Source organism: Myotis yumanensis, unplaced genomic scaffold (assembly GCF_028538775.1).
Source record: "Myotis yumanensis isolate MYYU_CA2020_CCGP unplaced genomic scaffold, mMyoYum1.0.hap1 SCAF_14, whole genome shotgun sequence".
Taxonomy (NCBI): Eukaryota; Metazoa; Chordata; class Mammalia; order Chiroptera; family Vespertilionidae; genus Myotis; species Myotis yumanensis.
Window position 1 is genome coordinate 23,666,214 of NW_027223765.1, and position 25,046 is coordinate 23,691,259.

Sequence of the window (25,046 nt, forward strand, 5' to 3'; positions counted from 1 at the left end):
GACAATTTCAAATTGACATGAAACTGTTGAGCTTAACTGTTATTCCATTGAAATTGTGGATTTAATTTGGACAAATCCTTCTTTAACATTGTTGATAGGCTCTTGAAACTGCAGCAAAATAACGTATAATGAAACCATTTTTTACTATAGACTAATTGATATAAACAGTTAAGTTCCTATGGCATCTCATCAGCATTATAACAAAGCAATGTTGAATGAAATGACATTGTTCGAGAATCTGCTGTACAATATTGAGTCTGGAAAAGCAGATGATTGTCATGCAGCAGCCACTTCAAACCTCATGCCTGTTGTCTTCCTATATATTTACTTACAGTTGCTATCAGATAATAATAGTTCTTCTTTTCTTCATTAAATCTTGCATGAGTCCTTTGTTGGCATGCACTACCCTTGAATCATTTGGGAAAAGGGGTTCTGGGAAATGTAGTTCAGACTTCTGCCCTTTGATGCAGAAGAGACTATAGAGAATCAGGCATTGGTGAAGTAGGATTTGCAATAGACAAGACAGGCATGTATAAATTTGTTCTTATTTTCCTCCCTGTATTAACACACGAGATAGCTTACTCGATTATTGTGTATTTCTCCCCTCATCCCCCCCAATGGATATATTTTGGAAATCTTTGAAAAAGATTTTACTACTAGTTAGTTGCCCTCCACATAGGCTATATCAACTTATATTTCCACCTGTAGTGTATCTCTTTCTATTGTTTTGCATCCCTACCAACTTTGCATCCTGTCCTCTTTATTACAAATGGTTTTTTGCCTTTTTTGTCCAACTCCTTGCTTAAAGACGGTCATCCTGGCGAAAGTGACATCTGACAACACACAGGCACACACACACACTCTCTCACATTCAGTTCATCCTAGTACACTTGATTGGGTTAATTGAGCTTCTCTGGCTATATAATGTGTTTCATTAATTAGGTATTTATAAACATTTCCTTTATGCCTGTTTTTAAGCCTGGGCTTTCTTAGTTATCATTGTACTATATCCTTTTACCATAAACACATTGAGTGTGTGCTTGTCTCCTTTACTAAAACTATTGCTCCTTTAGTATAATGCTATGCTATCACTTTATTGCATGTAGTGGCAACTCAGTAACTATTGGAATGAATAACACATGCTTCTAAACAGAAGGTATATGCAGTTTTATAACCTCATTTAGCAAAAAACATTGTGCTAGATGCTTTACCTGTTTTAACATGACCCCTCCTAATCACACCAGGCAACTATATTATTACTTCATTAAAAATATGTTTCTCAAGGACACGTTATTAAAGATGGAGCTCCCATATCTAATATGGGTTCAGATAGCTTCATTTCATTCTGGTCATGCTTCACCTAGTTGCTACATAATCTTCCTAATTATAATTTTTAATGCTTGTATCACATTTCATAAAGTCAATTTATATTCTGCCCTTTAGATATTTAAGTAATCTGAATTTTATTTTTCAAAGTTGTAGATTACATTTCCAGTGTTACATTCATTGTTTTTTAAAGTGTACAATTCAGTGGCACTAAATACATTAACAGTGTTCTACACCTGTTAGCACTATCTAGTTCCACAATGTTTTTATCACCTCCAAAAGAAACCCATTTTTTAAAATTTTTTTTTATTGCTTAAATTATTACAAAGAGTATTATATATTTCTCCTTTTTTCCCCCCGCCCTTGACAATCCCCTGGCCTCCCCTACCCCCCAGTGTCTTATGTCCATTGGTTATGCTTATATGCATGCATACAAGTCCTTTGGTTGATCTCTTACCACCCCCTCTACCCCCCCACCCTCCCCGGCCTTCCTGCTGTAGTTTGACAGTGTGTTCGAGGCAACTCTGCCTCTGTATCTATTATTGTTCAAAAGTTTATAATGGTCTCTATTATCCATGTAAGGAAATGTACACATTTACATTTAAAAAATATCTTTATCCAAATATTTGACATCTTGTGTAGTTAGTTGTGAGGAGTCATGTTAAGGTGGAGAAAAGATCTTGTCTGAATCTGGCTAGTTTCATGCTGCTTTATTCAAGTTGTTTTTGGCAGATTTTGAAGAATATACTATTAAGTTCCTTTAGCTTTTTATAGTAAGCTCACCATTCTAAGAACTTATCAGTTTAGATCAGGAATAGATTAGGTTTGGCAATATCTGAACATGTTTCTGGTTGTCACACTTGGAGTGGGGTATGCTATAGACATCTATGAGTAGAGGCCAGGGATGCTGCTAAACATCCTACAATGGACAAGACAGGACTCCACAACAATATTTATTTTGCTTAAAATGTTAGTAGTGCTGACTTTGAGAAACTCTGATTTAGATCTACCACATCTCCTAGGTTCCGTAAATTGGCTGGTATATGTTTTCTGATAAAGTTTAGACCTAAGTTGGACCTAACCACTTTAACTTTTTAAATTTCTCTTGTTCAAATAGTGTTATGTGTGAGTAGAATCACAAGACAATGTCAATCTAATATTGCATTCTCTCTTTTTTGAAAAAATATCACAATATAATTGATTTTCTTTAGTTAAAAAATGTTAATATAATTTAATTCTTAAACTTTATCACACAGAGAAGATATAAATGAACCCCTGTGAACTGATTATCCATTTACAACAATTATCAATATTTTTACCATTCCTAAATGTTTTTGGAGTGTTTTAAAGCATATTCGGTATGTTTCATCTTTTCACCTAATGTTTTCATTGGGGTTTGGCAGAAATGATGATTGTTCTTAAATTATTTTCTCTGCAATACCATGTGCCCAAATTAATGTTTCATTTATGAGGCAGTATATCTTGATTATTTGCTGTGTGCCTTTTAGGGCAAGGAATATTCTTATTGTATTAACTCAGTTTGGCTAGTACAGTGCTTTGTACAAAGTAACCTTGCCCTAAAAATAATTCTACATCTTGGTTCTGAATTAGGATCACAATTTAAAAGTACAGATTTCTAGGCCCCATCTCCAGGAAATTGTAACTTAATTGGTCTGTCAACCTTTGAGTTGAAGGGGAAAAGGCTGGCAAAGTAAAGTGAATCTACAAACCCTTCAGTTATTTATTTGTTTATTTATTTATTTATTTTTCAGTGAGTCACTGTTCTAAGTAATTCTCACCTTTGGTATGCATCTGATTCATCTGTGTAGATTTTTGAATTTAATTTTAACAGGCAACCATGGTTCACAATTTAAAAGAAATATAAAGTGTATAATGTAAAAATTGTCCCTTCCACGTCTAGCCATCTCACCCCCAAGTCATCGGGTTTCCTTTAACTATAGCCGACCATTATTTTCTTATTCATCCCTAGAGATTTTTAATATACTAGACCACTGTTACGCATTTTATTTGCTCTCTCTACCTCCAGTATCTTGAGTTCATTTTACATTAGTATTTAAAGAGTACTGGCTGTTTAGTATTTTATTGTTATATACTCAGTTTCCTGTTGATATCTAAGTTGTACTTTTGCAAATACAAATAACGCTGCAGTGAATTACCACCTACTATACTGCAGTTCTGTAGACTTCACAGGTTAAGGGCTTGGTCCTTCCCAAGCCTCCTCACTTTAGATATTACCTGCAGCTTCAGGGTTCCCAGGCCACCCACACTTCTGACTAACTGGCTGTAAATTTTGGATTTCCCACTATCCCCTCAGGTTTGATAATTCACTAGAATGACTCCAGGAGCTCAGGAAAGTGATATACTTATGATTACAGTTTTATTAAAAGGGGGAGAGAGAGAGACGAGGTGAGGTCTGAGAGGGTTTCAGACTTGAAGTTTCCATGTCCTCTGGAAATTTCAGTGTCAAAATTATTTATTGGGGATTTGATTTATAGGTATTGTATTTATAGATGTGTTGAATTATGGCCACAAGATTTAGCTCAATCTTTAGCCCCCCCTCCCCTCCTAGTCAGGAGGTTAGGTGGTCAGGCTAACATCACATATCTCACAGCCCAATCTGGAACAATCTAGGTTCCTACAATGAGTCACCTCATTAGTAAGGTTCTGGGAGCTCAACATGAATAACCAAGACTCCTGTCACTCAGGAAATTTCAAGGGGAGGGCAGTTAGGGGCGACCAGGTCTGCAGGGGAGGGCCATTGTGGGGGACCAGGCCTGCAGGGGAGGGCAGTTAGGGGTGACCGGGCTGGCAGGGGAGAGCTCTCACGGAGTGGGGGGGGGGGGGGGAGCTGGTGCTCCGAGGTCGTTAGCCTCTGGCCAGGGCTGGGCGGAAGCCTAACAATCTCGCCTCTGTGTCCAGCAGGACCTGGGCCCTTCCCTCTGTGGACCAGAGGCCCTTTTTCTGATACCATGTTCCCAGGATCTCTCAAACCCGTTTGTGGAAGTCGGAAAACACTGTGTGTGGTCATCCCACCCTGGGGACTCCCCGGGCTTAAAGCTGGGGAGCTGGGGAGGGCCTTGGTGGGGTCCCCTCTGTTGTGGCATCCAGAGTCCCATTAGTGTTTCCTCGGGGTCCTCACCTTGACTCTGGCAGGACTTGGGCTAGTCCTCTGCATATCTGAGGTCCCATTCCCTGTACCAAAGCCCCCGAATCTCTGAGACCCCGATATAGAAATTGCCTGTTGTAGATTCCCTCCTCCCCTGCACCCACCTCACCTCTCCACCACTCAGGAGGCTGAAGCCATGGAAGCGCATCCATCCACCTTGGAAGATCCCTCTTGGATGCGGTGTGTGTGCCTGGAGCCCACCCTGCCCCTGGGCCTGAACCGCGAACAGGCCTGGGCCTGGGCCATGGACAACTTCACTGCCCTGAGCCGCCCCTCCTGCGACCCCCGCCTCTGGTTCCTGGAGTGGAGCTGTGGGGCCTGCGGGCGGTTGCCAGCCTGGCCCTTGGAACACGGAGGTTCCCGGAGCTGAGAGGGTCTAGGAACGGCCCAGACCCGTGCCACCAGGACCCGAAGTCACCTCAAGGGGAGGCCCTGTGGCTCCTGAACCAGCCAGGAGGTGCCAGCCCCAGAGGGGACGGAGGGATGTGGGCTCCTGGTGCCACGCTGAGCCCAAGCCACCCGCACCAGCGCCGAGCACCCAGGCTGCACCCCTGGAAGCAGACAGAAGGCGGCCAACCTGTTCCAGGAGCTCACACCCCTTGGGAGCCTGAGACTACCCTGTAGGCAGCCCTGTTGCTTCTTTCTCTCCTGAGGGACGCACAGATTTTCCTGGGACAAATCCCTCCCCAAGTGCAGTCAATAACATGCTAAGGTACTGACTTGGCTTTTGCACCTACTTCTCATCTCTCTGTTCTCTTCTGGAACCTGTGGACCGCGATTAAACCATGGATCCCTTAAAAAAAGAAAAAGAAAAGAAAAGAAATCACCTCTTGTCGTCATCCTGCGGATGGGATGATTCTGTTCTAGGGTCCAGGGTCCCACCCTCCTCCCTCATGTTCCTTACCTTGAGCCCTGGCAGTTCCTGCGATCCTCCCTCTGTTGACTCAAGGCGGGACTCCTCAGATCAAGGCCTTAGTGTCCTGAGCCCTCTGCAGGATGTTAGTGTACCTCACATCAATTCCAAAGCCTGATAGCAGGAGCTGAGATGGATTCCATCAGGTCCTTTAGCCCTGCCTCTGATGCATACTTAGAAAGGGCGTGGGCCTCCTGTCCTCTATGAACCTGAGTCTACAATCCTCAGACCAAGGGTCTGATTACTCGAGTTCCCTGAGGAAGTGGGGCGGGGGGAGGTGCAGTTTTTAACATACAAACAGGAAGCCCAACTTCAGGAATTTAAATTCCTGCCTCATTCACCTTATACTGTTAAACCCCAAATCTAGATACTATACCTACTATGATCACCCCCAAGATTTTAAACAAAGCTAAGATAACCAGTTGAGCAACTCTGTTCATTAAAGACAGCCTAAAGGTAATGATTTCAACCTTGAAAACAGAAAGCTGGGGAGAGCCACATGGACAGTGGAAAAAGGGGGGTGAGATGGAAAATTTCTCTGGTAGTAGCCAAGAAGTGAATGTTTTTCAAGGTGCATAAGAGCAACCTGTACTAGGGAAGCAGGATGATTCACATCTCCACAGAGACAGTCACATTACCGTGAAAAGATTTTAGGTAAATCTTACGAAAACTAGGTAATGGTGAAGGATGAGAAAGAACAATGAACCACTGAAATGGGTGGCCTAGGGAAACGTTTACAGGAAGCATCATCTCCCTACAGTGTGACCCATCAGAATTGAACATGGGGTCAATAAGTTTGAGAAAGCTTAGGAGTGCTAAAGAAATGCCCCCTTTCTCTTACCAAAGCATCTCGGCCTTCTCACCCCTCCCCATGGAAGTGTCAGGATGGTGCTTTATGATGTCTAAGTTTCTCTCCCAGAGCTACTGTTAGCTGGAGGAGAGGCTTCCTGATTAATTAAAGCCTAGGGCAGTGATGGCGACCCTTTTGAGCCCGGCATGTCAGCATTTTGAAAAACCCTAACTTAACTCTGGTGCCGTGTCACATATAGAATTGTTTTGATATTTGCAACCATAGTAAAACAAACACTTACATTTTTGATATTTATTTTATATATTTAAATGCCATTTAACAAAGAAAAATCAACCAAAAAAATGAGGTCGCGTGTCACTCTGACAAGCGTGTCGTAGGTTCGCCATCACTGGTCTAGGGGGTGTGGCCCCTCGCTGTCCAAGAGCAGTGGTTCTCAACCTTCCTAATGCCGCGACCCTTCAATACAGTTCCTCATGTTGTGGTGACCCCCAACCATAAAATTATTTTTGTTGCTAATTCATAATTAATTTTGCTACTGTTATGAATTGTAATGTAAATATCTGATATGCAGGATGTATTTTCATTGTTACAAATTGAACATAATTAAAGCATAGTGATTAATCACAAAAACAATATGTAATTATATATGTGTTTTCCAATGGTCTTAGGCAACCCCTGTGAAAGGGTCATTCGACCCCCAAAGGGGTCGTGACCCACAGGTTGAGAACCACTGTCCTAGAGAAAAGCACATGTTCAGGAGGCTTGGGGTAGGGCCCTGGGAAATTTTGACATGGTGAAGATAACCAGGAAACCACAAACTCCTAGCACAGTTATGTAACAAACAACCCCATTCACCAAAAGAAGGTAAAAGAGGGCCCTAGCCGGTTTGGCTCAGTGAATAGAGAGCTTCGGCCTGCGGACGAAGGGTCCCGGGTTTGATTCCGGTCAAGGGCATGTACCTTGGTTGCGGGCACATCCCCAGTGGGAGGTGTGCGGGAGGCAGCTGATCGTTGTTTTTCTCTCATCGATGTTTCTAACTCTCTATCCCCCTCCCTTCCTCTCTGCAAAAAATCAATAAAATATATATATTTTTTAAAAAGAAGGTAAAAGAGGAAGAAGCCCTGTTAACCCAGGTCCAGTGTCCAGGATGAAAGGACCACACCCAAACTTCTCCTCCTCTTCTTTAGTGGCATATCCCCAAGACTCCCTGGTCTTGTCTGGCAGATTCCATCCTCAACCCATATTTTTTCTCATGAAGACTTTTTTCCCTTTCATCCCAGCCATTTCCCCACAAACCAATGTCCTTCTGCACTCACTCTGTTGTCCTTCCAGGTACTAAAGACATCCATGGGGGTGAAAAGATGTCTTTAAGGGAGTTCAAGGAAAGGAGCCTTTCCAAAAATTCCTACCCCTTCAAGAAAACCTACGAAAGCTATAAAGCCAACAATATGTGGTCATTATCACAGGCCAAATGAGGAACTGAATAAAAATGATCCAGAAAAAGACCAAGACAGTGTAGAAAAATTCACCATCTCGAATGATAACTTGGGCAGCCAATAACTTCAGAGCAAAGCCAAAGACCTCAGAACTATCTATGAAGTCTCTGAAGTCTGGCCCCCAAGAAATGTTGACAGTGTGGAAGCCAAATTTTACACCTACAGGATACACCAATAGTGATGATTAAAATAAAATTGATAAGTGGTTCACTTCCAGTGAAGCATAATTTGCAGACAATTTTTATTAAATTTATTGGGATAACATCTATATTATAAAAGACCACGGGCCGTCACATCCTAAACGACCAGGTGGATGACCAGTCACCAGGTAAAGGGGGGTTGTGGGTGCAGAGGGGGGGATGAGGCGGGTTCGATGAAGTTGTTAGCCTCTGGCCCAGGCCGGGCGGAGGCCTAACGACCTCACCACTGCCTCGGTGGCCGCAGATCAGGCCCAGAGAGAGGCAGGGCCTAATCAGCAGCCACTGTGGCTGCTGGTGAGGCCTCGGGGGGGGGGGGGGGGGGGGGGAGAGAGATGGGGCTTGATCACCTGCTGGCAAGGCCTGGAGAGAGAGAGAGAGAGGTGAGGTGAGGGCTGATCAGCAGCTGCCACAGAGGCTGCGGATCAGGCCCAGAGAGAGACCCGGAGGCAGAGGCAGGCAGAGGGATTAGGGGCAATCAAGCAGGCAGGCAGAGGCAGTTAGGTGATCAGGCAGGCAAGCAGTGAGCATTTAGGAGCCAGCGGTCCCAGATTGCGAGAAGGAAGTCCGACTGCCGGTTTAGGCCTGATACCTGTGGGCAGTCATACATCCCCCAAGGGGTCCCCAGTTGGAGAGGGTGCAGGCTGGGCTGAGAGAAACCCCCTCCATGCATGAATTTCGTGCACCAGGCCTCTAGTAATTAATAAGCAGAGCCATAGAACTGGATATACTGATGTAACTGGGATACATCCCCTTCTCACTGTGGAAGACTGGGTCTTTACAGTATTCAGATGTGCTTAACTGTATGGTTAATCTGTCAATGTATGCACAAATTTAGTTTCAGTTTTAATTCACTCCTAATTCTAGCCCCTGCTTATTTTTTTTTAAATTTTTTTTTTTTACACCTTGGACTATAAGACACTTTGGCAATGATTTCTATAAATAAGTTACTGAGACATTTGACATACTTTGTTGTGTGATAATTCTGTGAAAAGATACTCTACGTACACTTTTCAGTTTGATGTAATTCAGTTATTTTAGTCACTTAATATTTTGGGGGGGTTAATAAACAGTAATAATAACCAATTGTTTTTTTTCTTTTGAAATAACTTGATATTTCAAAAGAAGAGAAAGAAGACATTGAGGCAATCATACAAAAAATAAAAGTCTTGTCTTTTCTTCTCTAATCTTTTGTGTGGTTATTTTTTATTGTAAATTATATGTAGAGGGAAACTATACATTTTTTTGTAGTATATATATTTATATAATATTTAGGTTTTCAAGCTGGTCTTTTACTACCCCGTATTACAAGTATGATGCATACAGCTGGATAAGAGATGGGAAAAGGGATATATGAGAGATTTTGTGTGAGCCTCAGGAAGCTAGAAATTATCCTCTTTACTGCTGTACTTAGCCCATAAGTAGTTATTAGCAAATGATTATTGAATAAGTTATTCATGGGAGTGAGAAGCCAGGCCAGCTGGAGTTGGTTAGAGTAAGAAAATGTAATTTTTACATTACACACACACACACACACACACACACACACACACACACACACACACGTGGGCAAAATTAGGTTTACAGTTGTAAGGTACATGAAACAGTTTATTCTTGTATTATTTATTTATTTATTATTGTGTTATTATTATTAACCTACTTTTGCCCACCCTTCTGTGTGTGTGTGAGTGTGCAGCAGTACAAACAAAACTTGCAGTTACTTTTTTTCATAGACATCAAGATCACAGTTTTTGAGACAATTAAATTGTGAATGCTATAGTAACACAAGGTTATTATTTTCAATTAGTTAATTAGGAATTTGCTCGTGGTACTGTTTTGAACTTGACTATTAGCATAAGATTTAACTGTAACTATTAGAACCTATAAAGTTTCATTTTTCATTTGAAACTCTCATTTAAAATACATGACTCAGAGAAGACTAACTTTATATCGGTAATAATATAATAAATAGAAGTGCTTGGCAAATTTACTTTCTTTTGTATTTGCTGCCACCAAATGGCAAATTAATAAAATTACTAGTCTGGTACATTAACAGCGGTTCTCAACCTGTGGGTCACAACCCCTTTGGTGGTCGAACGACCCTTTCACAGGGGTTGCCTAAGACCATCCTGCATATCAGATATTTACATTGCGATTCATAACAGTAGCAACATTACAGTTATGAAGTAGCAACGAAAATAATTTTATGTTTGGGTCACAACATGAGGAACTGTATTTAAAGGGCCAGAAGGTTGAGAACTGCAGTAATATATGGTAGTAATAAAAGTAATGGCCCATTAATATTTTTTATGAGGTTAATTTGTTCATACAAAGTTTTGACAAGAGGAGAAGAACAAATTTATATGTTTAGAATTGTAGCTACCCACCAGAGTGGACAGGATGGTTTCTATCTTCTAAGATACTGGAAAGGCATATTAGAACACAGCAATAATCACAATGACAAAGATAGTAAAAACTGGTGATTCTTTCAGACTAATAAGAAATGAGGTTGATGGCATGCTCTATACAGGGAATTTAATTCTGACATTTGTTCTTTCTAGGCCATTGCACCTGAGAATTATGGTTCCAAAATATTTTGGGCCTAATTTTATTTACTTGAAGGCAATCCATTTTACTAAAAATAACTGTTGGGATAAGATTCTGGAAAAATTATTATATAAGAAAAAAATAGGAGCAACCCAAATGTTTAATCTTAGGAAATTGGTTAAATACAATAACATATTACTTTAAAATGTAATGTATATATAATCATTGAAAGTGTTTTGGGGGAAAGTCCACATTGTTAAGTAAGTGACGGAAATGGGGAGAACAAGTTACTAAACAGTAATTATCACTTTTTTTTTTAAGTACAATATCTCTCTTTGGGAGATATTGTGATTTCTTTATATATTACTAAAATGAACATGTTTTAAATACTCAGACATTATATAGATTGAATGTTTTATACTTTATAGATAGTTTCTTAGATAAAGACATTCCCGTGGAATTATTTGATTATTATAGTGAATATATTTGAATAGTTCTTTTTAAAAATATGAAAATATTGTGTTGTTAGCAATTCTAAGACTCAAACCCCACTTTTTTTTCTTTTTTTTTAATATATTTTATTGATTTTTTACAGAGAGGAAGGGAGAGAGATAGTTAGAAACATCGATGAGAGAGAAACATCGACCAGCTGCCTCCTGCACACCTCCCATTGGAGATGTGCCCGCAACCCAGGTACATGCCCTTGACTGGAATCGAACCTGGGACCTTTCAGTCCGCAGGCCGACGCTCTATCCACTGAGCCAAACCGGTTTCGGCAAACCCCACTTTTGAGTCTCTTCTGAGAATACAGTAAGGATTAGTTTATATATAAAGAAAACTTTTTTGAAAATTCTGTCTTATTATACAGATTAATTTTTTTTTCTTGATAGAAGGGTAAGACCAAGTTCAGAATTAGTAAGATTTTTAATATTATCCAATAATTCAATGTTTAAAGGTTCTAGTTATTTTTATAATATAGCCCTTCATTTCTAGTGTCAGCATATTCTTGCTTTTGATATCTGTTTTCTGCTACAGGCCTGAGAGTGGAATTGAAACAATACAACTACTGCTTCCACCAGAGGAAAATAGTATGGGGATTCCTATTATGGTAGGTTATTTTCCGGTGGTCTTTCTGCAGTAATATAGGCAGCTCTTGTGATTTATTAGTTTGTTGCTATTTATGCCTCCTCATAACTTAAACTTCGCTTTTATACATATATGTATGTGAAAATATTTAGTATAAGCTAAAATCCTTTGTTGTAGACATGTTGTTTATAAGTGTGGTAGGCCATGTATTTCTGGAAAACTTAATGTAGCAACTTAATAAGATAGATTTTCAGTGGAGGGTGCTTAATTTAAAATCTATGTTGTAGCTTGGAAAAGAGAATATTAAATAGCTGAAAATAATGGTACTGCAAGTGGTTTTATTTTATCCTGAAAAAAATAATAAATTACTAGATGTTTTCATTCATCTCTTATCCAGCTGTATGCATCATCTTGTTCATAGCTAATTCTCTTACATGGCATGTTTTTGTGGTTCACACTTGTAAACATTATTAGCCATTCAATACTCACTGGGGAACCTCAGTTATATGAGTGACTCCTGTGTTTTAGTGAAAGTGGTTAGAAAAAAATCTCTTAAAATTTAGAGGCGTTAGACTGAAGGCACTAGTGAAGATAATATAAGCTAGTTTGTTATCATTGGCATTGTTAGGCTTCTTTGAAATTCAAGTATATTGAAAGATTCTGTAGAAAGGAAGAAACTATAACCCAGGCTGCATCCTACTGTACTTTTTGTTAAATATTTTATTATCCAAATGGTAATGCCATTTGATATTAACTAGGCTTGATGCAAAGGTATTTCAAAACAAAAAAATCACATTGGTTTTTTGTTGTTTGTTTTTAGTTAAATTAAACTTTTTTAAAGAAGAGGACGTGATAAGAAAGCTGTTGTGTTGAAAACTGAAAGATTTTATCCATCTGTATTTTGGGAGGAGGGGAGCTGATTATTGGAAAAACATTATTTACTAGGTTTTGTTCTTCAAACAGGCATAATTTCTGTCATTAAAGATTAATAGTCTCTTTAGAAATTCTGAATTGTGTATGAATTAACCAACTGTGAATCTTTACCTGGCCTTTCAGGGTTGTCTTCTAAATTTAAAAAGAACAACAAAAACTCATATGATGCCTCTCATTTGTTGTTACCTTGAATGGCTTTTACCAACTAGAATTCCATTGGACATTCACCACCACACCTTTTTTCTCTTCTTTATAAACAGTTTTCCTAACCTCTGGCTCAATTAAGGCTTTGGATGAATATTGAAATACTCCTATCCTAATTCAATTAAGCATTTGGGTAATGGGTGGGCAAGTCAGAAAAAAGAAAAGTTGGACTTAAAATAGTAAGAATAACATTTGATTGGGAAAATGGTAACAAATAGCAGACACAGTTAACATCATATTTTGCCCATTTATTTTTTCTTTCCTGGAAATGTTTGTTGGAGACCAGACAGAGTCACAAATCCAATTACTTTTGCTGTGATCGCTGTATAAGTTGTAATTTTCATCTTTTACCACTGGATGGTGTATTTGCATTGGTTTCTGCAAATTTTCTAAATTTACATAAGGAATCATTTTAAAATCCATCACAAAGAATAGTGAAATTAACATAGTGGTATATAGATGGGCAAATTAAAACTAGTGAAGCATAACTATCATTTGGATATAATATACAATAATTATTTTTAAAAAGATAAATCCTTGTATATGAAATGGTTAAGAGCTATATGCCTGACTATGTTTCCTAATACAATCTTTAATCTACCACCCTGAAACAGTTTAGACTGCAGCGGTTCTCAACCTGTGGGTCGCGACCCCATTGGGGGTTGAACGACCCTTTCACAGGGGTCGCCTAAGACCATCGGAAAACACATATATAATTACATATTGTTTTTGTGATTAATCACTATGCTTTAATTATGTTCAATTTGTAACAATGAAATTGGGGGTCACCACAACATGAGGAACTGTATTAACCCTTTTCGGTCCAACCTCTAGGAGCAGGTCCAATGTCGAGCAATAAGAACATTAAAAAAGTTCAACATTCAGTCCCGTCAATTAATTTGGACCAGACTGTTTGAATTCCAAAAATAACATTGGGCCACAAAGGGTTAAAGGGTTGTGGCATTAGGAAGGTTGAGAACCACTGTTTTAGAGGTTTTGATTATTTAGGTCAAGCATGTCAAACTCGCCACCCACAAGCCACATGCCTCGTTTATTTGGCTTGAGTTTGACATGCTTGATTTAGGTGGTGCTATAATTTAAATGACATCTAAATAAAACACAACTTCTTAATTGGTAGTGTTAGAAAAAATACAGATAGCTCGGGTTTTTAAAGTTGTCCTTGATGAAATTCTCTCTTTCTCCTAGCCAGTAGGAGAAACTCCTCTCATTGAAGCCTTTTATTTCACAGATATTATATTCAAATTCTTTTTTTGGTAGTTAACAAGTGACTTAAAAATATATATATATATATATATATATATATATAATTGATTTCAGAGAGGAAGAGGGAAAGAAAGATAGAAATATCAAAGATGGGAGAGCATCATTAATTAATTTATTTTTATTGTCTAAAGTTTTATATATGTCTCCTTTTTCCCCTATTGACCCCCCCCCCATCCCCACCCCCGAGGGCAAGCCCCCACTGCCCCAATGTCTATGTCTATTGGTTATGCTAATATGCATGCATACAAGTCCTTTGGTAGTTATCATGCTTGAATGAATTATTTTTTTAATAATGTGTGTGTGTGTGTGTGTGTGTGTGTATTATTGATTTTAGAGAGGAAGGGAGAGGGAGAGAGAGAGATGGAAACATCAATGATGAGAGAGAGTCATTGACCAGCTGCCCTCCTGTACACCCCCCACTGGGGACCGAGCCCACAACCCAGGCATGTACCCGTGACTGGAATTGAACTTAGGACCCTTCAGTCCGAAGGCTGATGCTCTTTCCACTGATCCAAATCAGCTAGGGCAGTGCTTGAATGAATTAAATACTTAAGTCTGTAAAGTTTATTTGGGATTGTAACAAGGTTGTGGAGATCCCAATTCAAGGAAATAATAATCTGATGTAATAAATCATGCACTTATATTTTAAAGGGCAAATCAAGTATGGACCTGGAACATTAGTTTCTCCTAACACTTTTCTCTGAGGCCTTCTTTCTGCAATGTAGTGTCATTTCCTTTTCTGTTCTTTCAAGGATTATTTAGAGAAAAACAGAGTTATACAAACAAACATTTAAAATTGCACCTTCTTATAGTCTGCTCTTTACTAGCTATCTGATGGTTTTTGAGGTATGAATTTAGAGGCTGTTGTAACCTAGCAAGTTTAAATTCTCAACAGCCTTGTTCTGTTAAATACCCAACTATTCTAGGTTCTCTTGAGCTGTGGAGTAAATGACAGGTTTGCCTCCTAACAGGGAGTCTTCATCTCTGAGTGTTCCAAGTTTTGGTCCTAACTTCTAGTAAGTATTGGGATGTGAACTTCTGTCATATAACCCCTCCAGGACTTATTTTTCTTACCTGTAAAGTAGTGATTAAGGTTAGCAAATTATGACTAAGGAGTGGTGTTGCTAAAAAAAACAAAAAAACACACACACAAATATGTAGACCTCTGAAGGAAAGAACAAATTACTCATGATCCTGCCACTGATTTAACTAATTTACTGTTGTTGCTGTTCAAGTACGTTTATGTATGAAATGAAGACAAGGCGGTGGTAGATGTCTTCAATAAAGTGTACTTTAATAAAATTTAGTTGACTAAATAAAAGTGAGCAAATAACATTTTATGTATGACTTATGAAAGTAATGGGTGGTATAGAGAATTGTTAATCAGGACCCTTGGTTACAAATGACAGATATCACAATTCAAAGTAGCTTAAATGCAAAAGGAAATTTATTGGTCAGGTGATAGGAATGGTCAGGCAGAGCTAGATCCAGAACTTGGTGATAGTGGATTCTCCATCACCCTCTTCCCCTTTTTAAACTTTGCCCTGTTTTTCCTCTTATAGGCAGGCAGTTTAGCTTACGTTGTTCTTACTTATAACCCCAAAAGAAAAGAGATTATCTTTTCCCGATAGCCTAGGTAGGAAAGCAAGTCCTGAGGAAGACCCTGAGGAAGGCTGTGAGTATGTGTTCTTACCTGAACTAGACATGGGGCTAGGAGTAGGTAGGTGGTACTCTGGCCAGTCCTGGGCCTCTTGTATATGTCTGGATCAGATGTACTCCATAAAGAAAGAGATTCTTGTGAAATAACCTATGGCTGCTACTAGGATGGATAGAAATAGAGAAAGGAGAGCCAAGAGTTGAGATGAGGTGGTTTTGTGATAACTCATGTGAAGACTGAAGTGAGTCTGAACTCGGTCACTATGAGGGAAGAGAGAGTTCAGGAAGAGTTTTGGTAAAATTCCTAGAACTTGGTGCCTAACTAGAAGTGGGAAATGAAGTAAGGTAAGGTTTTCAGATAATTATTTTTATGTTCTGAGTCCTGTATATTGGTGGTGCCATTACTATTAGCCAGCCTAGGAATTTCAGAAAAAGAACACTTTGGGGAACTGGACTAGAGGTGATACAGTGAATCCTGACATGCTGAATCTGAGACAATACGGAATATGCAGGTAAAATGGACTACTGAGCATTTGGAAGTTGAGTCTGTAGGTTAGGACTGGAAATAAAGAGTTGGAAGTATCACATAGTTAATGGAAACTATGAAAATAGATGAGATTGTCTAGGAAGAGATTGTAGTACTGGCTTTCCTTTCAGTAAAAAATGAGCTGAAAGGAAAGCCAGTATTTAAATACAGGTGACTGAAGAAAAGCCAAGTAAAAAGGGGCCAATATAGGTGGGGAAAAATAGGTGATATTTTTATGGAGGTAGCAAGAAGAGCGTTGGTATCCACTAGTGTAGAGTAGGTGAGAAAAATTAGGATTTTTCAGTAGGTAATCCTTGGTGATCTTAGAGCAGCTTCGGAATGGTGAGTATGGACGTCAGATTGCAATAGGTGAAACAAGTAATAAATGGAGTGGTAGCTTGTTAGGGAGGAAGAGTAGTTTTCTGTGGGCCAGGAGGAAGGAACAGAGATAGCAGTAAGGGATAAATCAAAGTGATATAAGAAAAGCATCAGAATTGATAAATGTAAGTTCTGTAAGAAGATGGAAATATTTTTTAATAAACTTACTTTTTCCTCTGTGAATACAAGCTCTTCCTGTCAGACTGTGAAGTCATTAAGGTTTGTACCTGGCATGTTAAAATGTGCTTTGCCCAGGCCCACTTGATTGGAGCATTGTCCCATATACCAAAAGATTGTGGGTTTGGTTCCCAGTCAGGGCACATACGCAGGTTGCAGGTTTGAACCCCAGTGATGCTTCTCTATCACTGATGTTTCTCTCTCTCTTTTTCCCCCTTCCGTTCTTTGTAAAATCAATTTTAAAAACATATACATATCCTTGGGTGAGGATTAAACAAACAAAGTGCTTAATAAATGACCACTGAATGAATGAAATATCAGAGGGGAAAAGTTGAAAATACAAACAAATATGTTTGGAAGTAAATCAAGGAAGTTGAAGGAATTCATCTTTGTTGTCCTCTTTCTCTGTGAAGTAGAATGCCAAGAGATAATGCCTCCCAGCTTACTTACCTTAAAATATTTTTTATGAGACTAGATGTGAGAGCATTCTTAAAGTAGGAAATACTCCTATAAATGGAAGGAAATAATACTTTTCATTTCTGGCATCTTAATTTTGAAAGGGATGTCAAATCAGATGATATTCTGTTTTCAACAACTCAGAAATCCCATATGCTTCCTTAACAACTGCTAATTTAACTTCTCTTAGGTGTGTGTGATGTGTGGGAAGAGCCAGCTTTGGAGACAGATGGGCCTGGATTATAATCCAGTTTTCTCCATTTCTTAGCCATGTGATTTTTTTCAATTTTTGACTTCTCCAGCCAGATTTTTACCTGTGAAATTGTGATTAAAAATTACTTTGCAGGCAAGTTGTTACAACTGACTACACAGGCATTTAAGTTGGCTGGGATGGATGTTCATCCCTGCCCCACATGAGCAGCCAACCTGTTCCATCTTCAGGTAAAATAATGCTAGATGAAAGTACTATCTTATATTGAACCAAATTTCACCTTTCTGCTTGTTATTTATTGTTCATTGATCCTAATTCTTTTTTAAAAAATTGATTTGAGAAAGAGAGAGAAACATAGATTTGTTGTTCCACTTATTTATGCATTCATTAGTTGCTGCTTGTATATGCCCTGACTGGGGATGGAACCTGCAACCTTGGCATATCAGGGTGACACTCTAACTGAGTTACCCAGCCAGGGCCTATTGATCCTAATCCTTAACTCCAGAACTATGCAATTTGGTATTGCTTTACAATGATAGCACTTCAAATATTTTAAAGCTGTCATATTCCACCTGACTCCTTTTCAGACAAAATACTTTCAGCTTCATTGACACTTAGGACATGGTTTTTAGATCTACCCTCATCCTACCTTCTTTTAATGTGTTCTCATCTCAATACTCTGGATGCAATCTGACCTATGTCTAGTCATTAGCCTTACTTTTCCTAGAAGAGAAAAGTGAAGATTACTAGGAAACATTTTTGAGATAAAGTCTTTGTTTTAATTAAAGTGTAATTTCATTATTTAATATTCTAAGGTATACTAATCTCTTTCATTAGTGGCATTTATCAAATGATTGCTTTTAATCTGTTTTAAGATAAATTACTGATGATTGATTTTTTTCCCTTTAAAAAAATAAATCTCAAGAGTCCTCAAAGTATTGTTCAGTACTTGTGTGTTGAGATTAATTCATAATGATGGGAAAATTAATCTATTGAAATAAAATGCCAAGGTTCAATTTTTCAGTGTAGTACAAACATGTCAAACTCAAAGTCTAACATAGGCCAAATAAACGAGGCATGTGGCCCATGGGCCACGAGTTTGACATGCTTGGTGTAGTAAATAACATACTGTTGGTTGCCTGCTCACTGGCCATAACCTGCTTCCTTCCTTGCAGGCCCCAGTTTTGTTTGAATGCCCACCTCTATCCCACAGGACTTGGAGAAATCCCTGATAGTTTAAATTAATTGTGGTAATCCTACTCTGCTTAGTAGTGATTTGTTTAGAAAGGGACATGTGCTAACTACAGTCACATGCCAGGGAAAGTCCCCCTTCTGCACAATATGTGTCTGACATAATGCCTTGAAGTTTGTCAGGTATCATGTGACTATGAAGGGAATTGTCCTGAGGTTCATGCTGAATCTGATAGAGAAAAGCTGGAAGGAGCCTAGGTGTCCTTATGTGATATCATTGGATAACTAATCAGCCATTTTAGATCCACCTTATTTCACTTCCTGTCATTTATGATGATAAATCTATTGTTTAAATCAGTTGAGGGTAAATGATTCTCCCCCTTTTAGTTTAGTTTAGGATAGCCCTAATAGTAAAGAACAAACATTTAATAGTCTATTGTGCGGAAAAGTAGACACTTTGCGGAAGGCCCATCATCATGTAAAGATGAACCGTATAATTTTAAAAACACATTAGAATTATATTGGGGTCAAAAGTTTTATAGGTATTCTCCCAATACTGAATGTTCTGATTGTGAACAAAGCAGACAAAAAAGTTCTATAATATAAAATGAAATAGTAGGTTTAACTACGTAGTTAGTCAATAATGAGCTAGTTATTAATTCTGACAGCCACCCTTCTTTCCATTTAAGAAGTTAAAAATTGACTACAGCTAAAGGAATAGACATTGTTTTATTCTGAAGTAACATTAAGTTATAAGGATAGCTTTTTCAAGTTTATCAAGAGCATTAAAATCTATTTATGCAAATTTCATACCCAAAATATGTTGGAAACTCTTTATTTCAACAATAGCAATTGACAAAATTTGATAATTTTAGATAGAATCTATACCAATGAAAGGGTAATATGCTAATTAGACTGCATGTCTTCGGGACATCCTTCCGGACAGTCCGGACAAAGCCGCAGCAGCTGTGAGGGCCAAGGGCCGGCAGCACAGGAGAGGCAGGGCAGCACAGGTGGGCCCAGGCCAGTCCTACTTTCTCCACACGGCCCCTCTGTCCTCAGAGGCGGGCGCTGGGAGAGGTGGGGTGGCCCATGGGTCCTGGAGCCTCCACAGAGGCTGGACGGGGTGCAACTGCAGTGCCTCAACCTCCCACAGCCCCTCCCACAGCCGGCCTGGTCCCAGATCGTCCCCCACACACAAGTGGGCGGGGGGCGGGGCCAGCGCTAAGAAGCGAGGGCCAAGGGTCTGCAGCCCCAGCGACTGGCTTTGGCAGCGGCAGTGGCGACAGCAGCGCAGCAGCGGGGTGATGGGGGTGGTGCCTTCCCCTGATCCTCCCAGTGGCCTCCCACAGAGGGAGGCCAGACTGAGGGACCCCCCCCCCCCATTGGACAAATTTTCGTGCACCAGGCCTCTAGTTCTTTCATAAAGGGAACAAAAGTATGAAAAATGTTTAAACTATCTGAGTCATCACTTGGATTTTAAAATAGTTACGTTCAGTATTTTTGTCTCCACCCTTCTATGGTTTGAAATGAAAGATGTGTGAATCATTTTCTTTAGAATTTCCCAAACAATAACTACTTTGAAATGGATTTGGTGTATACAGTCTCAATTTGTGTGTGAAATAACTAGTGTACACTTCAGCTACTGATCTTACTGCACTTGTGGGAATTCCTTGGGCATCTCGTGTAATTATTGCTTATAAAGGTAAACATTGGGTGACCATAGCAACTTATTTTTAAATTGAAAATTTTCTCCCTTTAGTCTTGATACTATATTTACTCCAGTGCCACCACACTAGAAATTAGAATGAATTGGAAATACCCTTCCTCAATCTTTTAAAAGGGAAGACAGAAACTCATTCTGTTTAAAATAAAAATTTTACATTGTACTAATTTGTTAGTTTGAATTTTGCAATTAATAATGTAATTACGTTCAGAACTGTGTTATCCTGGGCCTGGGTGTATAAGTCATATGGCATAGATGCTGGTAGTTAACCTAAGTCCCAGTCAAAAATTATACTGATGAGGGACAGATCACATAGGATATTTGAAAGTAACACAACTTAAAGAAAACCTCCATTTCAGTCTGGCCTTCAATCAAGTCTGAATGATGAGTACTTTTGCTTAATTTCTAACTACTTCTTGAGGTAATTAAAATTTTGAAGAAAGTAATCTAACTTTCAAAAATATTGCTTAAATACAATGCAATATACTTGACAACCAAGTAGTTCAAACCCCCCCAGTTTTTCTTCCCAGTTTTGGCATATTGGGTATTTTTTAGAAAACTACATGTATTGTTACGTTTGGCTTAACATTTTTTGCTTGCATACTTTTGAAAGGAAGTAATTGTTTCAAGACTCAGATCTGGAAATAGTCATTTGAATATTGATTTAGTCCTTAAGTGCTCATATATAACTTGAATCTACACTCTTCCTAGAAAGCCATCTCCTGTGTTAACTGAACCATAGTTTTTATAAGTACATGCTTCTCCAGAAGTCTTCTCAACTGTTCCTTTACTTAGAGCCAAGTCTATCTTGGGAATGTCTCTCTCCCTCCCTCTCTCTCTCTCCCTCCCCCCCCCCCCCACTCTCACTCGCTCCCTATATGGGCTCGTGCGTGGTGTGTGTGTGTGTGTGTGTGTGTGTGTGTGTGTGTTTGGGGAGGAGGGAGGGGAGTGGAGTCAGCATTTTTCTCGTCCTCCATTTACTAGTCTACCTACCTATAAAAACCTTCCTTCTCTGGAGGCGCATATCATCTGTCTAGGTTAGCCTTCTATTTCTTGTTGCTATTGTCTGTCAAATTTTACTCCCCATTGCTACATCTGGATCATAGTTGTCTCAGCCATCTAGGTGATATCATTTCTTTGTAGATGACATTTTGAACATCATATTTTACAGTTTAACAGCCTCCACAACATGAGCCTCTCCATTTGGTTCAAGCCACATAACTCTAATGACCACATCTTCCAACTTGTCTCATGTACTGAAACTATCTTCATTTCTGAATTTTTGCTATTTCATCCTAAGCCCCATAACCCATTACTTTCAACTGCTAAACACTCCTTTTCCTTTTCAACTTTATCTGTTCTCTTCCACCAACTAACTTACATCAACACCTTGTTTTTCAGGACAAAGATCCTTTCTTTATAACTCAAGATAATTTTCCCATTTCTTTTCAAAATCCACCTCCCCCCCCCCCCCCCCCCACTTTCTTCTGTATCTGTGTGACCTTCCTTTATCCATTATTCTTTTTTCAGTTATTCCCCTGTCCTGTATCCCTCCCCCCTTTTTTTGGACAGTATTACATCTTCTGATTCATGAACACAGGATATCTTTCCATGTATTTATATCATTTTTAATTTCATCTATGTTTTATAATTCTTAGTTTACAAGTCTTTTACCTCCTTAATTAAGTTTATTTCTAAGTATTTTATTGTTTATGATGCTATTGTAAATGAAATTTTATTTTCAGATAGTTCATTCTTCAAGTATAGAAACATAGCTAATTTTTGTTGTTTTTTTTTTATCCTGCACCTTTGCTGAATTCATGAATTCATTCTAATGTGTGTGTGTGTGTGTGTGTGTGTGATCTTAAGGGTTTTCTATGTAAGATCATGTCATCTGCAAAGAAAAATAATTTTATATCTTCCTTTCTGATTTAGATGCCTCTCCCTCCCCCCTCCTTCCTTCCCTCCCTCCCTCCTTCCTTCCTTCCCTCCCTCCCTCCTTCCTTCCCTCCCTCCTTCCTTCAAGTCCAGTACTGTGTTAAAAATAAATAGTGAGAGTGAACATACTTGTCATGTTCATGATTTTAGAGGAAAGGCCTTCAGTCTTTCACCATTGATTTGTGGGCTTTTTATATATGACCGGTATTATGTTAAGGTCATTTCCTTATTTCCTTCTATTCCTAATAGTTACAAGTTTTTATCATGAAAGTGTTTTGAATTTTTCCAAATGTTTTTTCTGTATCTACTGAGATGAATGTGTGATTTTTTAAGTCCTTCATTCTATTAATGTCTTGTGTCACATTCCTTGATTTTTGTATGATGAATCATGATTGCATTTCAGTATTTAAGTCCCACTTGGTCATGGTGCATGATCCTTTTAATGTGCTACTGAATTTGGTTTGCTGGTATTTTGTTGAGGATTTTTGCATCTAAGTTCATCAGGAATATTGACTTGTAAATTTCTTGTAGTGTCTTTATCTGGTTTTGATAATGTTGGATATGCTGGTTTCATAAGTTTGTTTGGAAATGTTCCTTTCTCCTCAGTTTTTTTTGGAAGAGTTTGAGAAGGATTGGCATTAATTCTTTAAATGTTTGGTAGAATTCACCAGTAAAGCCATCTGGTCCTGTGCTTTTCTTATTGGGAGGTTTTTAATGACTAATTTAGTGTCCTTATAAATTACATGTCTGCTCAGATTTCTATTCATGATTCAGTCATGGTAAGTTTTATGTATCTGGAAATTTATCCATTCTAGGTTGAACAATTTGTTGGCATAGCTTTATGATCTCCTTTTCCCCTTTAGCATCAATTATAATGTCTCCTCTTTCGTTTCTGATTTTATATGTGCGTTCTCTTTTTATCACAGTTTAGCTAAAGATTTGTCAAATTATATTTTCATAAAAACAACTCTTTTAGTTTTGTTGATTTGTTTCCCTATTGTTTTTCTGCTCTCTGTTTCATTTATTTCTGCTCTAATTTATATATTTTTTTCTTCTGCTAACTTTGGGCTTTGTTTTTTTTCTAGTTCCTTGAGATGTTAGGTTATTTTAGATCTTTTTTAATGTAGGTGTTTATCATTATAAACTTCTTTCTTAATACAACTGCTTTTGGTATATGCTATAAATTTTGGTATATTACTTTCTTTATTTGCCTCAAGGTATTTTCTAACTTCCCTTTTGATTTCTTCTTTGATCCATTGGTTGTTCAAGAGTGTGTTGTTTAATTTCTACATATTTACTAATATTCTAGTAATTTCTCTGCTATGGATTACTGTTTCATTCCATTGTGGCCAGAGAAGATATTTGCTATGATTTCAATCTTAAATTTGTTAAAATTTATCTTGTGACCTAAGATGCCATCTATCTTGCAGAATGTTCTATGTATTCTTGAGAAGAAAGTATATTCTGCTGCTGTTAGGTAGAATGTCTGTTAGGTCCATTTGATCTGTAGTGTTGTACAAGCTTACTGTTTCGTTGTTGATTTTCTGTCTGGCTGTTCTATTCATTATTGAAAGTGGGATATTGAAGTCAGCTGCTATCATTATATTAATATTTCTCCCTTCAGTTCTGTCACTGTTTGCTTTGTATGTTTATGTGCTCTGATGTTGGGTGCATTTATATAATTTTCATATTTTCCTGATAAATTGACCCTTTTGACATTTATATAATGTCTGTTTGTTTGTTTATTTATTTATTTATTTATTGTCTCTTATGACTGTTTTAAAGTCTGTTTTGTCTGATATAAGTTTAGCCACCCCTCCTCTCTTTTCATAACTGTTTTCATGGAATATCTTTTTACATTGCTTCACTTTCAGCTTGTGTATGTCCTTAAATCTAAAGTGACTTTCTTATAGACAGCATATGTTGGATCTTGTGTCTTTTAACCCATTCAGCCACTCTGACTTTTGACTGCTTAGTTTAATCCATTTATATTTCAAGTAATTGTTGATAGGGAAGAAATTACTATTGTCATTTTGTTTATTGGTTTTATTCCTGTATTGTACTGTATGTGTGCTCCTTTTTTCATGTCTTGCTACCTTTCTTTCTCTTTCATTGGCTTTTTTGTATTGGTAAGCTTTTATTCCTTTTCTTTTGTTCTATTAGCATTTTGTTTATGGTAATCACAGGGCTTACATAAAACATCTTATAAAATGCCAAAACCGGTTTGGCTCAGTGGATAGAGCGTCGGCCTGCGGACTCAAGGGTCCCAGGTTCGATACCGGTCAAGGGCATATACCTTGGTTGCGGGCACATCCCCAGTGGGAGGTGTGCAGGAGGCAGCTGGTCGATATTTCTCTCTCATCGATGTTTCTAACTCTCTATCCCTCTCCCTTCCTCTCTGTAAAATATCAATAAAAATATATTTAAAAAAAAAATCTTATAAATATTCTATTTTAAGCTGATAAATTCGATCTCATATAAAAATTGTACACTTTCACTTCTAACCCCCTATACTTCATTATTGATGTCACAATTTACATTTTCTTACATTGTATATTTATTAACATATTTTTAGAGTTAAAAGTTATTTAGCCCTAGTTGGGTAGCTCATTTAGTTGGAAAGTAATCCTATGTACACCAAAAGGTTGCAGGTTCCACCCCAGTCTGGGTATGTACAGGAGGCAGCCAATTGTGTCTCTCTTTCTCTCTCTCTCTCTCTCTTTCTCTCTCTCTCTCACTCTCACTCACTCAAAAATCAATAAACATGTCTTCGGTGAGGATAAAAAAAAATTATTTATGCACC

The 25,046-nt window shown here is 38.4% G+C and overlaps 1 protein-coding gene across 4 annotated transcripts in view; it reads left to right on the plus strand.

The window, feature by feature from the left end:
• The window catches only part of ANKRD28 (ankyrin repeat domain 28), a 139,447-nt gene that overhangs the window by 17,988 nt on the left and 96,413 nt on the right, over positions 1 to 25,046 (plus strand). For 2 of the 4 annotated variants that reach the window (XM_070433359.1, XM_070433360.1), the window contains exon 2: positions 11,513 to 11,585. The exons of the other annotated variants lie outside the window; for them this stretch is intronic. In XM_070433359.1, coding sequence (XP_070289460.1) covers positions 11,568 to 11,585 — 18 coding nt within the window. In that variant the 5' untranslated portion in view covers positions 11,513 to 11,567. The remainder of the gene's footprint in view (positions 1 to 11,512; positions 11,586 to 25,046) is intronic. 4 annotated transcript variants of the gene reach the window in all.